This window comes from Metopolophium dirhodum, chromosome 9 (genome assembly GCF_019925205.1).
Source record: "Metopolophium dirhodum isolate CAU chromosome 9, ASM1992520v1, whole genome shotgun sequence".
NCBI lineage: Eukaryota > Metazoa > Arthropoda > Insecta > Hemiptera > Aphididae > Metopolophium > Metopolophium dirhodum.
This window is the reverse complement of record NC_083568.1, coordinates 26,496,369-26,514,113: the sequence shown is the minus strand read 5'-3', so window position 1 is coordinate 26,514,113 and position 17,745 is coordinate 26,496,369. Positions and strand designations below refer to the sequence as shown.

At 30.2% G+C, this 17,745-nt stretch overlaps 1 protein-coding gene across 2 annotated transcripts; it reads left to right on the top strand.

Moving 5' to 3' along the window:
- Positions 1–3,624: 3,624 nt before the first annotated feature.
- Positions 3,625–15,133, top strand: LOC132952234 (low choriolytic enzyme-like). 2 transcript variants are annotated; one of them, XM_061024459.1, is made up of 6 exons: positions 3,625–3,990; positions 4,076–4,273; positions 9,595–9,726; positions 10,771–11,118; positions 12,682–12,815; positions 14,603–15,133. In XM_061024459.1, exons 2-6 carry the CDS (start codon positions 4,117–4,119, stop codon positions 14,750–14,752), a joined length of 921 nt encoding a protein of 306 aa, XP_060880442.1. In that variant the 5' UTR covers positions 3,625–3,990; positions 4,076–4,116; the 3' UTR covers positions 14,753–15,133. The 2 variants fall into 2 exon arrangements, with proteins under 2 accessions (XP_060880442.1, XP_060880441.1); XM_061024458.1 differs by having other exon boundaries at positions 3,625–4,273.
- The last annotated feature ends 2,612 nt before the right edge of the window (positions 15,134–17,745 follow it).

Sequence of the window (17,745 nt, the reverse complement as noted above, 5' to 3'; positions counted from 1 at the left end):
AAGGTGACCGCACCGACCGTGTACAGCTGTTTATATTACAATATTTTAATATTAAATACACTCGTATTTCTTACGGACGCGTCCCATACGCCCAACGGTATAACTGTCTTTGTTTGACCGACGTTGAATTACAGAAACTACAGTGCCGTTATATTTTAATAAACGTATTTTCTTAAATATAAAGAGGAAAACTCGATAAAAATAAACGAAAAGATCACTTTATTTTTACGCCTTTTCGGTTTCCATCGAACGACCTCGAAAATGCGTATTGTTATACTATTACTACACTATAACATAAACTAATAGAGTGGAAAGGCGTGGGGCACGGACGCTCTTATCAATATTGTGTCGGTATAGACATTTAATCTATTCTGTGGTATATATAGGTAGGTATATTATAATATATACACATCGGAGACGACCGCGACGACAATTGTATACGTGTGCGATTTTCACCACGAAACCTGTACCGTATAAATGTAGATACAGGGTGTTCCGTTTAACTGGCTACACTCATTTTCCGAGTCAAATTGTGTGGGGGGGGGGGGGGGGTTAGAAAAACCGTTTTTATACAGTTTGAACCACTTCGGTGTATAATTTTCATATACCTAGGTAATCATATATATAATCACTACGATTTTTACAACTTAGGAATTCAAAATATGTTGTTGATGCGAACCACGAATTCTGCTGGGTATACCTACCTACCTATTGGCGACGCTTTTGCATGTTATTACGAGTACATTCACAATCCGCTAAACTTTAAATACTTATTAATAAAAATCAACACGGATTTACTAATCATCGTTCATATAGGAACATTGACAAAAAAAATTTTTCTGCTCTTGATTATGTAATTGAAGTTGAAGATTGTATAGGCGGATATCTAATTGTAATTGAAAAAGGTGGGTAACTGACTGTTTTCGCTCAGAATCGTTTTTCTTATACAATGATATTATATCATTGAATTCAAATTTAACACCATCCATTACAGTGACCCACTTGTAACCTGCTGTACAGCAGAGCGACATCCACGTACCCACCTTTTTTTCATCTGCCTTTGAAACAATAACCTAGGAGCCTTCTATTAAATTTTAAAGTTTTTTTAACCAAAAAATAAAATTTTATTGATATTTATAGAAAAAAAAAACTAAAAAAAATGGAAACTGAAAATGTCCGTAAACAGTTCAAAATAAGTCAAAATATTTGGAAAATGTTATGGTGTTTAGAAAATGCAAATATAAAATGCTAATATAAACATTCAGTCAAAATTGCATGTACCTAAGGTCATTTGTTTTAGAGTTGCACCAAAAACCAAAATTGATTTTCTCAAAAACAGATTTTGCGTAAAAATTCCCATTTTTCTTTAATTTTTCTTTTGTTTTTCACGTCGCTCTTGAAAACTACTGAGAATTTTTACTAAAGTACCAACTAGATTCACTTTCCTATCAGAAAAGTTACTGTTGATGAAAATCCAAGCACTTTTACTGTTTTAAAAAGTTAATGACAGACACAAAAAAAAAAAAATTAAAAATTAAAAAAAACCGCACATAATTGTAAAATCAATACATTCATCGCTTCGCTCAGAATCTAAAAATTTAATAAAAAATAATAAATATCTACGTACCCAGTACCCAGTACCCATATTATTTATTATAATATACCTACAACAATCAACATTGGAATTACTAATTAGTCGTTTAGTAATTTATTCGTATCACTCCGTATAAGTAATATAATACATAATTATTTATCGGAAAGCGAAACGAAGAATGAAAGTCAACCGCAAAACGTGTTAATCGTCGTGCACTGCACATTATTGTGTTTTATCGGTATTACACATACAGCTGACATTATTCTGTGCAGTAAAAAAATTATAAACGCCCGAGGTGATGTCTATGTACTTAATGGCTAACTACACGCATACACATATTATACAGAGTGATTCTACAAGCATCACAATTTTTTTTTCTTTAATAATGAATTTATTTGAACTCTGATTTTTGGACTTTTTATGTATACGTACCTACACATTTTTGTTTTCAATCGGCAGATTGGTTTACAGTTAAATAATTTCTCCATGATTCCCTCACGTATTCCCTCTGGAGTAGTTGAGTTCGCTATAACAGTAAACTATTGCATACTTTATTATTTGATTAATATAATTTGTTCTTGGTCTTCCTCTTCCACGTTTCCCTTCTATCATAGATTTTAGTATAGTGTTATGGCCTATAGGTCCTCGTTGTGTCTCAAAAAAGAATGACCTATCGAATGCCACCGTATTGTTTTTATACTGTTTACCAAAGTTCTTTTTTCTTTTACTAAATATAACACTTCTTAATTTGTATTTCTTTCTGTCCATTTCATTTTCTTCGTTTTTTCCAGCACCATATCTTTAAAGCATCCAACATGTTTTCTTCTTATTTGTTTGACGTCCATGATTTACTACCATATAGAGGTAAACCCCATACATATGTTTTGATTAAATGTCTCCTTTTACAGTAATTGAACCACCTATTTGAGAAACAACGTAAGTCAATAAAAGGTAATTCGGAGAAAACAAGAAAAAACTGTTTTTACGCTACCAGTGAAACATGGTAGTTAAACCGAGAGTCTAATGGAAAGAACTCGGCTGATACACAATTAAAAAAAAAATAAAAATAAAAACTATGTGTTATCTTGGGGGGGGGGGGGGGGGTTGCGCGTAAAGATTCTGGACTTACGTTGTTTCAACAATACGCGATTCTCCGTAGTATAAATGCTTGGCTGAATTTTTATAGGTTCATATTGGACTTACGTTTATTCTCAAATAGGCGTAGTCGGCCTAATTACGACTATAAAATATTATTTTTATTTTTCAAATCCAGGACTTACGTTATTTTACTTCCATACTGATTATTGATTATTTATGATTATTTACAGTGTGTAAAATAGTCTTAAAATTAAATTTTTGCAAATGTTTACACACGATCCGTCTATCATTTGATAACACATTCCACGCATTATCTCAATTTGTGATATTTTGTGACTTACGTCGTTTTTCAAATAGGTGGTTCAGCTAAAAATACTTAGATTAGTAGTGTCCTGTGGAAATTCTCAGTAAGAATCACTCAATCACCATTGTTCTAGTAAAGTGTAAATCAAATTACTTTTTGAAAATGTTAATGTATCGCCACACGACACTCCTTAAAAGGTATAAAAAAATTATTTTAATAATTGAAAATATGGTTCTTCAGCAAGTGTATTTAAAAATTCAAAAAAATCCTAGTTTCCTTGAAAATTCATTATTAAAGGGAAAAATGGGGATGAGCGTGATTGGTGAATCATCCTGTATATATATATTAAATAATTAATTCCACGAGCAGTAGGGCGATGCCTCCTTGTCGACGACGGCAAAATGAACAAATGAATAATGGGCCTTATTAGCGCGTGTCGTCAAGTTTGCACTTATATATACTTATTTGTATAATATAATGTCATGTGTATCGGCGCGGAATAAAGTACAATCGAATAATGTGTGGAAAAAAACCAAGACGCAACGGAAATGGGGAGAAATTGTCAGATAATTCACCTATAAGCACATTTAGTCGGTGCAAAATACACGACGGGGAAGTGCGAGCACGTGTACGCACGACCGTATAATTATATATTTGTCCGGAAAATCGAAAAAACGATTATATTGTTGTTGTTATTATATAACCGTGTGTGTGGTATACTTTTCGCACCCGATATCTGTCCGGCGCCTATATATAGGACTTGGGGCCCGACTTCTATGGCGCTTGTCGACCAGCACTCGCACGCGTAACTCTCGCAGTGGTATCGTACTATATCCTATATTATTATTATTATTATTATTATTATTATTACTATTACTATTTACCACGAGTGAGTATACACATTGAAGCCCGCCGAATCCTGAGCCCTGCACGTCAGACATAATAATATACGCGCGTGACGATAATAATCCCGAAACGCGTACGGATCATATCGGTAATAATAATAATAATAATAATAATAATAATAATAATAATAATAATAATAACAATAACAATAAATACGATTCGATCGATATCAGGTTGACGGAATATTTTTGCTATTAAAAAATCCGTCGCGGTGATGACGGGCGGCGCGTTTTATTATTACATGTACGTGTGCGCGGTCGCGAGGATTTTGTCGTGTTCCCCGGCCGGTCTGCAGGACGGACAGCATTTCATCAGCTCGCTCTTGGAGAGGTTCAAAGAGGGTTCGAAGCCGCCTTCTCATTACACTCCGGGTAAGACGACCCGAGACATCGGTATTACTGTCGCTGTCATCATACTTTTCCCCCGCGGACCGGATACTTGGTGTCTGGTGACGGAATAAATAAAATGTCGATCAGTTGCACACTGTATGCCGGGGCTCACCAATTCACATTTTTGAAGGGCCACATTAGGAATCGGGAAATTGTCCGCGGCCCATGAAAATTGCCGACGTCGGTAAAAACCAACGAAACAAAAACGATGAATTACAACATTATAGAGAGTATAATATTATCGGTTTTTACTTTTTTTTCTTGTCTCCGAGCCCGGATAAAATTTTTCCGCGTGCCGCTGTTCGGTGACCCCCGCTGTATATACCGTATAAAATTGTTTTCTTCGTAAAAATGTGGATCCGGCATAGGTGTTCACCGACACCCCCAAAGGTGTAAGTATACACCTATTGGCTATTGCAGTTTGACGATCAGTGGGCGTACCATGATGTTTTGATGTTTTTTTTTACAACTGTATTGGGTACCAGCGAATTTAGGACATTTTCATTTCTCGTTAAATATTATTATTTATTTTTATCACATCGTGCGTGTTCGTTTTTAAAGTATTTTTTTTTATTGAAGCATTACAATATAATATTTTACATCAACAAATATAAAAATATTAGAAAAACTGAAATAAAATTATTTAGCTGCAAAAATACGACAACACGAAATAACAATTTACCATAACACAGCACAATGCCGGTGGAGTTGAAGGAGTGAAGGACGCATAATAGAGGAACAACTAAAAGGAAAATCATATAGAATGATAATCACGTAGATAAGCAATGCCGTTGAAGGGTAAAACTAAGACACCGTTGGACAGAGGGGGAGAACAGTAAAGTATTTAAAATTATTTTAATGTCTGTTGCAGAGACAAATATTACAAAATAAATATAATAAACAAAAATACAATTTTAATATTATACAAATTTGTTAAATTAAGCAAGTACATCTAGTGGTTGGCATAAAAATAATTTGAGGGAACAAACAGTTTACAATTAGATTACAATAACCAAATACATTTACGGTGCTTAATACATTTATTTGGCCTAGGTATTACTTAATTAAATTTTCTATAACTACGGGACTATTTCGGTAGAATCTGTGATTGAGTGTCCTAAGTTTCAAACTTTTTGGATAGAGGAAATTGCATTGTCTATAGTTGGTACAGCAAGTGTTTCATTTTGAAAATACTATCTTACAGATAAAAATGATGGATGGAAAATTGTTTTGGCACCACTAAACAAAATACATTTTGTGTAATAGGTATACTTATGTTGTAAATTTTATTTTAGAAAAAAATAATCTTAGAGATTTTATATTTTTATCAATTATTTGTCTCAATATAAAAGTAAAATATATTTTTAAATGTTTATCCATATTTTGGGTAAAATATAAAAGTTTAAGATTATTAAAATTATTTTCGACTTGAGGGTCTTCTTTCTTACACTACTGCACATACATTTCAAATTACTCTCATTTAATACTATGAATTAGTTTCAAACAATATTAGTCAATCCATTTGAAAAAATACAGGTCATACAGAAAAGGATTTACAGTTTAAAATGTCTTAAAGTTTATATTATTCAGAACTGACATTATAACTGTGAAAGTTCGGAAGTTAAGGAGGAATAAAATTTGTCAATTTCTAGTTATTTTTTTTTTGAAAGGCTTAAGCACTGGCCTATAATAATAACAGATGATGGTGGACATTATTTATTATTTTGTATTTATCTGACGATAAAACCAAAATTCATTTTTATCTTTACAATCATATTATTGCATATGTTGGGGTTCACAGACGTCCATTAGAGTTTAACAGTTCCTTAAATATTTAACAGATTCTCTCACACATCAAATAGTGACTCATGAATTCATGATTGGTCCATTAAATTTTAACGAGTCGTTAAATTTATGAAATGTTTGCGCAACTCGGTATCATTAACTCTAACCTAAAATCTACTTAGGTTGTTAGCTTTTAGTCATCATATAATATTTGAACAGCTTTGGATTCGTTCATTTGTTACTTATCTGAAAAATAAAATTAAATAAAGATATAATTTATTATTAAAATCAACAGATAGAGCCATAGAATTAAACATTTAAAAATATTTCGTTAATAATTCGTAATAGTTTTATTACATTAAATATATTAGTTTTTAAATAATTTTAAAAATGTGGATTTATAATATATTACATTATAATAATAGTTATAGAAGTTAAAATATGAACAGTCCATATTATATTATTGTAGTGTTGAAGTGGCCTGCAATTTCCGTTTGCTGTGGGCATTGAATAGAATACAAATATGTCAATATTACCTCGTAATATATTCGTTTAATATTTTCAATTAATTTCTCCGAACATTTATTTTTACCATTAAAGACTCGTTTGCCATATAATTCTCGTGGTCGGTTTTATTAATTTGTATTTTAATACATTTTATTATTTTTTAAGCTTATAATTTAAAAATAGGTTTTTAATTGGAAATTTCACTCTTTTTGAAATATTGGAAAATATTTGTTTTTATATAGGTATACTTATACGGCTCTAGGTATTCTGATATAGATAATTATTGATTAATGAATGATTACTATTTACTTATAGTAAACATGGATAATAAATAATCTATAAACGTTAATAGTCGTGGTTCAGGAATTGGCAATTGCTTAGTTAATGGATCTATAACTCTATAAGGTCATAATAATTTATTAAGTTACCACTATTAGTAAACCATTACTATTACAAATGGATTTACTCCGTAAATAAATAAATAAAATAAAACCACTTATCAATTGGGTCCTTGTTTTTTGTTAATATGTATGCTTTTTGAGTTAAATGCGATGTTGTGAAGGTTTGTAACAATTTATGTAATATTATAAATGCATTGCAGTATTGAGTATTTGTATGTTTTCCCTTTATCAGTAATTCATCAAATTAATAATAATTACTAATGAGTAATAACACTACTAGGTGTAATGTGTATGTTTATAAATATATTATGTTTTCAAATAATTATCAAACTTTAATATTAACGAATAAAACAATACTAAATATACCTTCCCAATAGGTACATATTATTATGATATGTAGGTACATCAACATTTTTTTATTTTAGTTTTAAATTGTTATATGTGTTAGGTATGACTTATGAGTTATGCTTATGAGTTTGTGACCTATGAGTTAGGATATTCATGAGGTTATTTGGTTCTATTTAAATTGTTTTATAGTATATATAGATGCGTATAAGCCAACTTAAATAACGCAGCATGTTAACGGTTTATGTTTGTATCATACTATAAACATATTATATACTTTAAAAATGTTCTTTCGCTCTAAGTAGTAAGTGTATAAAATTATTAGAATACAAGAAATTTAAAAAAAACAATTTATTTGTGATTCAAGATTTATTTTTCACTTAAATTAAATATTTGAAGAAAAAAATGTACAACCCCACTTATGAGTTATGAGTCATCGTCACGTTTTGATTATAATTGGCTTTCATTGTCGTTGATAATTATATTGGGTATCTACATATCCTACGGGTAGTTATTTGCATTTATCTCTGTATAGACACAACCGAAGCATAATATTTAAGTGAACAAAACGCTGAATTAATTAATCGTGCATTGTGTAAATATGTTCAACAGCTATACTTTACGGGACTTGTTGGGGTTGATGGATCCCTTTTCCCGGAAACGTCCGTTGTCAGAAAGTCGGAAAAACATGAACCATTGTCGCACTTGATTTGTTCTCGGAAAGTCATGCGCTATATTCATATTTAAATATCTTATATGCGTGTACCTACATGTTATTGTGCACAAGAGTCCCGACCAAGTGCCAACAGCAGACGGAACTGTCATTCGAACATTACTCTTAACATGGCTGCGATGGCAAACATTTAGACTCAATAGAAGCCGTATGCGTAGCAATGACTGTTTGAGAGTAGGTACTCTTAAATCGTACATTTATTTTACAGTATAATACAGCATGATAGATGGGCTCCGACGTCACACGCCGATACATCATATTATTATAGCAACCCAATATACTTTGAAATGCATACACAATAATATATATATATAATATATTATTATTGATATAATCCACGTTTCGAAATCGAAAAAATTTCATTTAAAAACCGTACCTCGAGTGATACATAATAATATTATATGGGTATCGCATTAAATAGAGATCGTTATTTTCTGATACACCTATTCCATGTAATATTGATAAAAAAATAAATAATATATAGCTACACCAAGAATAAAATATTATAATAGACGATATCATTATTATCTGTTGACTGTTTTTTTTTTTATTCAATGTGAATAATTAATTTAATACCTACTCATCACCATCACGTAATAATTTCATTCTCATTTCTATACAACCACGCGCGTTTTATATAATCACACATATGGTTATAATATATATTATGATATACGATTTATGAGTATACACGTAGTTATACCCTTCACGGTTCACTATACCATTGAAATACATCTATTATGTTTAGTTATTTACGATGTGCCCAAAAAGCCTACGTATAGTAGGACATTGGATTAAACACCTCCTTGTAGTATATTATCGTTCGTAATGGGTCGTGTTTATTTAAATTGAACGCATTTTGGCTATAATAAAATAACATACACGGTTTAGCTATTGGTATATTACAGTTTGAGTATGTGTTGAAAGCAGATGTAACTTCGCGCTGTCGTCCTCTTGACTCTTAAAACGCACAAAGTAGTAGAAAATGACAAATATATAATAGATCTGCGGATCGAAAACCAGATAGGTATGCACAAATAGTGCGTTTATCGTCTAGTATACCAGTCCATTGACTGCACGTGAATAAATAAAATTGTATATATTATTATATTATAATAATAATTGCACTCGAGTTTTATCATCTGCAAGTGGTGTGGGAACTATAGGAAGTTTGAACGTTTCACTCGGTGTCTCTAATAAAACAATATAAATCACGACAGATTGGTCACGGGTTAAATTAAAAAAATAGTTTAAAAAGTCAGTTATGAAACAATACATTAGGTAGGTAGGTAGGTAGGTATTGTATTTATTAGAGTATTTGTTTGAACACGGGATGATTGCTATTGGTGCTATAATATAGTAAAGGTTTTATAGCGATTATGTATTTTTTAAACGTAAAATCCTATTGTTATTCTTACTATTCCTAATTAACTTATCATGTGTTGAATACTTGAATGTACTATAAAATAGAGTAAAATTATTTTTTAGATTGAAATTTAAATTTTTTAGACATTCGTTTATTTTGTTATCAGATATGTATCCAGAATTGAGATCGCGGTTGTACCAAGGAGACATAGTACTGCCAGTTTCGAGGAATGCCATAATGTCAGATTACTATAAATGGCCCAAGGCAATAATTCCTTATACAATCCATTATAATTTTAGTGAGTAAATCGAACTATAGATTTAAAAAAAAATAACAGTTGTATTTTGTAAGTTAATGCAAAAATCGGCATTTCAATAATGAAACAAAAATAAGATTACTATAATACAATATATATTTTCCGTACCACGCTAGCACTTTTTATTTTGTTTTATATAAGTAAATATAAATTACTTTAAAAGCTTTTAGGTTTTACTGTTTTAGTAAAAATGGGGCTTCGAATAACCCCATTATAACGCGCATATATGCCACCCGTCTCTTGCCTTTATCGTTTACTTCACATTTAACGTTTATAGTATTAAAGATTAATTTTTAAAACGTAATTATTTACTTTAGTGCAATTGCCGAGAACTTCGATTGTTATTAGATTACGTATACGGTATACACAATGTATATATATACATTATATCTATATTTTATAGTATTTATTTAAACAATATAGAGTGTCTTGTCGTACTTGTCTCCATCAATTAATATCTTTTACATTTAGTATTTGAAAACCATTTCAATACTGATAAGTGCCACACACCCACACTGAATAATAAGAATAGTTTCAAGCATTTTTTGACTTTAATCAAAAATCCGAGTAATACGTTGTAATTTATGTAAAGGTATAAATATTTAAAAAATTAAATCACTAACACTTTCCGTGCAGTGTTTGTACAATGTGTGAAGTAGGTACGTTTTAATGCCCTGGTAGGAACTGGCGTTGAAGAAGTTCAGACCTATGCTGACCCCAATATTATAGGTGTGTACAATGTACATGTATATTTTTATGTGATTAATTGTCGAATAGGAATGCGCTATCTGAAACGTTCGATACTTGGATAGGTGGAAAAAAGTTGGAAAGGGATGCACAAATTCGGTACTGCGTTATGCGTTTTTTGTAAACTATAACTTCTTGATATCGATATAGTATAATATAATATATCTGTTGGTATCTACCCATAGCACACTCTCCTCTTTAATCTACCGAAAATTCGATCCGATCGGCACGAATCAACTGTTGTTTTTTTTTTTCGTCACTTTTTTTTTCCGCGCGCAGCACAAGACGAACGGTCCAAGATCCGGACGGCCATGGACTCGATCGAGTCGAAGACGTGCCTGAAGTACGTCGACATGAACGTCGTGAACGCGACACAGCTGCTGAAGGAAGTCGGACACTCGGAGTACGTGTACATCGGCCGCGAGCGGAACAGGGGCTGCAACGCCATGATTGGCTATCACCGGGAGATGGGCCGGCCACACAACATGAACTTAGAGTCACCGTCGTGCATCTCCCACCAGGGCACGGTGCAGCACGAACTCCTGCACGTGGCGGGGCTGCTCCACGAACAGGCCCGCGCCGACCGCGACAACGCGGTGATCATCTACTGGGAAAACATCGACAAGAGTATATAATAATATAACTACAATTCATATTATAAAATAATTATAACACGAAGGATATTATTATTGTTCTTACAATTTTCGAAACGAAGTTTTGAGATGGTTTTTGAAAAGTCTAGAAAGCCCGGCTAAATATGTATCAGCGGCCTGCAGGTGCACGGGCGCGCTCAGGTGCGGGGCTAATGGGGTGGGTATTGGGGATTGAAACGTTGAAACTCCACGGCCCCCTCAGTGTATCCATGGACATTTGGAAACTAGAACTTCTGTTTTAAATTTAGAAATCATATAAAACAAATAACAATTATGAATTCCAAAATATAATACATAATATTCTACGATATTTTATTTTTATATACCTACTAAAAATATGTATAATTTTTTTTATCATTTTCAAACTTTTTTTAAACATGATTTTTGCTTTATCCAAAATTACTGAGCACGTTATGAGCACGTTAGAGTTGTAACCCGTTTGACTGCTGTGGGCCTCTGGATGTCAAAAACCACGCCTACTTTGTGCAGTATTATAGTTAAGATGTATGATCTACCTATTAGATATTATATACGACAATTTCAGAGGGTATAGGTACAATGGTATCCGTGGTGCAATTATGTGTACCGTATTATTGGGTATATGATATTATACAGAGTGTATATTGTATTACACCACGATATATTTAATAGGTTCTGTGTATATATTGTATATTTATATAGATAATATATATATACGAAGAATGTTTAGTAATGCGATGGGTAATACGATACCACTGTAGGCGCGTAGCCAGGATTTTATTTCGGTTGGTGGGGGACGGTCCGTTTGAAAAACTGTCGTTTGAACTTTCAGTATATAATATTACAAAACAAAAATGTACGTCGGAGATGAGTTTCAGATGGTTTTAGACCCCACGCCCCTTTCATATTTGTACAAGTTCTATATATAATACATCATCAAAAACAGTTTGAATATGTACGACAGCGATACTTAATTAATAATAATATGTTAATATTATATTATTTACCACCAAACCTTTTGGGACGATTCAAAACTAATTTATTGTTTATTTGAAACCAAATGCCCTATTATATAATGATCCAGACTTTACTTAGAGTTTGGATACGGCTATCTGACATAACAAATTTTCCCTTTTATTTCATTTTTCCCTCACAAAAGTCTGAAAAGTCAGTCGACCAAACACTCAAACATATGTTACAAGCTTTTATCGTAGTAAAAAGTTGTTGAACATTTTTAATTAAGTAGGTAGGTACGTTATTACAATATCTGTACAATAAACTGTCTCGTTCGCAGTTTGTCGGAAAATAATTTTGTACAAAATCTTTGATCTGCAACGCTTTTGAGACCCCGTTATCTTCTATAGAAATAGTATCAACGAGTATAAACTGCAAAGCAAATAATCACAATTAGTTATTAATACTTATCGTATAATATAATTCGACATTTTAAAACTATTGTTTCACACTTTTACAACTTATTTAATAATAATAACGGTTATTTTAAAAATATGTACAACAGGTGGTATTTTTAATGGGATATTAATTATTTCGTTTTCAGCATATTGGCCAGACTTTAGCAAAGTGCCCGATAATGTAACATCTACTTTCGGACTACCTTATGATTATACTAGCGTAATGCATTACCCACGTTATGCTTTTTCAAAAAACGGTAAAGAAACCATTGTTGCTAAGGTGAGTTGTAGAACATATTATATTTTTTATTTAGTTTGAAATAGTATGAACAATATTTTCGATTTTGCAGTAGAATTTGATCAAAGAAAAATTAACCATTATTACAAACTTTGATGTGATGGTCGCTTATTCACTAATACTCATAATATGTTTACCGTTTTCAATAACACTTAATGATTGAGGTTGAAAATAATAGAATTTAATATGAACACTGTTTGTACAGAATTTTAATAGGGCGAATATTTTTACTATAACATAATCAATTTACGGACAGGATACAGTGACTGATTTTGGCACTTATCTCGTGCCATCGTGCCGTTATCCCTCGGTGAAGCCATTGTGTTATGTATGAAATATATTATATTGTATTTTAAAGCAATGACAAATTCATCTAATTTTAACCAAACTTGGTTAACTATTGTGTTTGCATAATTCATATAACGCAGTTTTAACTACATGAATACATTTTCATCCAATAATGTGGTCGAATAACGAATATTTTTTTTCTAGGTAGAAATTTATGAGTAGAAACGATTATATTTTAAAATTACACTTAAGATAAAAGCATTGCAAAAATATTTTTAAAACATTTTAAAATTCTTTGTAGAGAGTAAAATAGGATGAAAGTTATCATGGTAAATACATATAGACATATATAGTGTAAAGTTCAAGCTAGAAATAATCGAAAAGTTTCTATTAAGTGGGAACTATACTAGAATTTCCCATAAGGTTAGTTTGTGTTCTTTTCGTATTTTTTGTGGAATTAAGTAGGAAGGAATATTCACTATTATTACGTATATACGTATAAATAGAAATTTAAGAACAAATTTTATGTTATAGGTGTAACATACAATAAATCCACATAAAATATAATTGTAAACATTTTTAATTTAACGCATGTCTTAAGTTAATATTTTTATTGTGTTTTCAATGGCATTTAACCAAGTAATGAAGTCACATGTAGGTTTTATTAATTTCAAATCTAAAATTAGTAAAAAAAAATGTATGAAAAAAATTTAGTTTATACAATTTTGTCTAATCACCTTAACATTATTTAATTATAATTGTTTTTATTGGCTAAGTAAATTTTGTAATAATATTATTTAGTAAACTGCGATTTTATTGATTTTTTTATAACAGGGTGAATTTTAAAAAAGGATTATCCTTAGGGTGATGTTTAATTCTAAAATTAAATTATCGAGCACTTAAACTGGATTGTTGTATACAGTTAGCTGTCCTGTGTATTCACCAAATTGCGATGAAAGTTTATTTTCACTAATTAAAAAAAAGTAATAATTGCGTTGCTGCTCTCGGGAAATAGACCAAACGAACGCTATAATTAGATTTGAGTTAAGAGTTAAGTTTAATTCGATTTTAACATTAAACACAAATCAAAAAATGCTACAAGGAAAATTATATTTGAGACTTATTTATATATCAAAATTTTTAGTTTTTATTTTTTTTTTTATTGCTTTTACCAATTTAATAAAGAACGATATTGACAAATTACATATTTTTTACATTAAATTTGAATAGAATATTTTATTTCTGTTTTCGAATGCACCAATAACATATTCGTCTATAGCAAATAATATTAACACATAATTACTATACTATAACCTAGATATAGTGTGGTGAACGTGGTATACGTGGACTGAAATACTTGACTTTTTACTGTATAGTAGCAGGTGGTGTTGTTGCTGTCATTGAACTATGAAATATTTACTTTTATAAAATGGTATCTACGAGTGGAATGTGTTATAGTAAATTACTTTTTTTTTTCCAAGCACGAACCAAGTATGAGTTTGGGACAGAGAGCCGGAGCCACGGTCAATGACTTGCGAAAAGTCAACGCAATGTACAATTGTAATGGAGCCGCTGCAACACCCAATACTAATTCAGGCGACTACCGAGGCGACGAATATCATATTTTTTAGTTCGAAAATATATTATTATTATAATTGACATGAATGTATTATGAGCTATTATTTTCTTGCACAATGTCAAATTTAATAAAATATAGGCACCTTATTATAATTGTTTAAAATAGTATGTTTTATTATTATTGTGTCGATGATTATTAAAATAAAGTAGGTATACACTGTAGTCAAATTATAATACAACAATAATTTAAATATACAGTATCTACCCATATAGTTTTATGTAGGTAGACGGTAGAATATATATTTATCATGTAATTTCTAAGTTATAATAATACTGTTACTTAACTATAATCACTATAGGTATCTAATTTTCAAGTTTCATTATTAGAATATTATAATACTATACGTATGAAACGATTTAGCCATAGAAATTAATTTTACTAGTGCCTAAAATAAAGTTAATTATATTTAAAAAAATCACTGTTTTTATTATATTTTAATCGTTTTTGAACGATTTTATAATTAATATAATATATAGCTTGGAAAAATGATTCATATTTGTATTTTCGAATGTCTAATAACTTGTTTTATAACAATGATATTATAATTTAATATATAAATGCTTATATTGTAAGCTACTATGAATGATTAATCAATAATGACTAATGAGTACACTAGATGTCTGCTTTATAGATACTTACAACTATACAAACTGAACATATTGTTATATTGTTGGACGCTTCCGCGTAAAGCTGAAATATGATTATATTGTATAGGTTATTAGCGCATACCTAGGTACTTACAAATTGTTGAAGTATAAGACGAATTTTGTATTAATATCCATGTACAATGTACATAATATATAATATTATGTTGAAATGTATTTACTATAAAATACCTACGTGTATTATCAAAGGGACGAATCGATAACACAGGAGAAATAATACAATACCAGTCACCTTTATGATATTATTACATAGTACTCTATGGTAGGTTGGGGATTGAAACCATTGATATCTCTGAAACGATAGGGGTAGGTTACAGGCCGCAGCAGACCGATATAGGTATTTACCGTTGTCTATAGTTATATTTTGTATTTTAGATTCTGAGCGGAGCGATGAATGCATTGATTTTACAATGATTTTTTTTGTGTCTGTGTACACGATAAGTAGTCAAAATAATGCTTCGATTTTCAACTTCAGTATCTTGTTCGATGAGAAAATTAATCTAGTTTGTGCATTGGGGAGGTTAACATCTAAAACTCCCAGTAGTTTACAAGTGCGCCGGGAAGAACAAAATAAAAAATGAAGGAAAACCGGGATTTTTTTTTCGACAAAATCAATTTTGGTTTTCGGTGTAACTCTAAAACAAATGACCATAGATATATGCAATCTTCACTAAATGATTATATTAGCCTTTGCTATACACCATAACATTTTAAAAATATTTTGACTTGTTTTGAGCTGTTTAATGACATTTTCAGTTTTACTATTTTTTTTGGTTTTTTTTTCTATGAATGATAATAAAATTTTATTTGTTGGGTAAATAAGCTTGACAATTTAATAAAAGGCTCCTAATATATTGCTACAATGAAATTTGAAAAATATGAAAAATCCAGACACAATTTTTTTTTTACGCATTAAAAGTTCAAAACTTGACAAAGTATGTAAAAATGACAAATATGTGTAAATTATTTTGAGTTAGAAATTTATAAAAATTGTTCTTTTTAAATCTAAGGTTTTAAAATATAATACAATATTCAAAAAATTATCAAAAAAAATACGTCTATAAGGAAGTTAAATTTAATTTTTATGAGTGTTTAAAATTTGTACAACATTGGATATTTACTTGATTTTGCAAGTACCGATTTTCTTTATTTGTTGAAATTCAGAAACAAATAACCGTATAGATACTTGCTATTTATATCACATGTTTATTTTATCAATTCCTATATTTGATAAAATTTTCAAAATATTTCAACTCGTTCTTTGTTGTTTACAGACATTTTAATTTTTTTTAGTTTTTTTCAGTAAATGACAATAAAATTGTATTTGTTGGGTCAAAAAGCGTTAACACAAGGCTTCTGATATATTGCTACAATATTAGTTGAAAAATATTAAAAATATACAGGCACAATTTTTTTTTATAAGCATTTTAAGTTCAATTTTTTAAAACATTTATCAAATTTAAAATTTAAAAATGATTTTGTAGTTAACAATTTATAAAATGTTCAACTTTTATGCTTAAAATTTAAAACAAGGTTCCACGTAAGTAGGTTATTCTGTAACCAAAAAATCTCAAAAATATAAATACACAGTTTTTTTTTATAGTTATTTTATGTTTAAATTTGGAGGAAACTACATATTAAATAACCAGGAATAACGATTTTAGTTATTTTATTGTAATTTTATAATATTAATTCAATTTACCAGCTTCCGAATTATTAATGAGCAATAACAATATTAAGTCAATATATTTATGATATAAAATATCCACACTGACATATTATCGTCTCCGCTCAGAATCGTTTTTCGTATACAATGATATTATATCATTGAATTCAAATTTAATACCATCCATTATACAGTGACCCACTTGTAACCTACTGTACAGCAACGTGACATCCACTTATCCAGCTTTTACTTATTGACTTTTACAAATAATTGAAATAATTGCTAATTTTACTGGGTATCGCTGCTGCAGACCTGCAGTAATGACAATAGTTTATCCACCAAGGTCAAAGTGTTTATGCAGTTCAATAGTAAAATTATAAGAACTATTATACCAAGTTATAACTTATAACAAATTATACTTACAAAATTATAAAAAAAATAAATAAATAATAATTAGCTTCCGGTTGTACGTTCTATCGGCCACTATATGTTTCAACTTTCAAGAGCGTAATAAATGTTTAATGCAAATTAATTATGTATTCAGAATATAAACACCCAAATTATAATTATAATTATAATAATTATAATAACAGTAATATATGATGATGGACGTGTTTAGTGTTAATTTTAACAAACTTAAAGATCCAATAACAG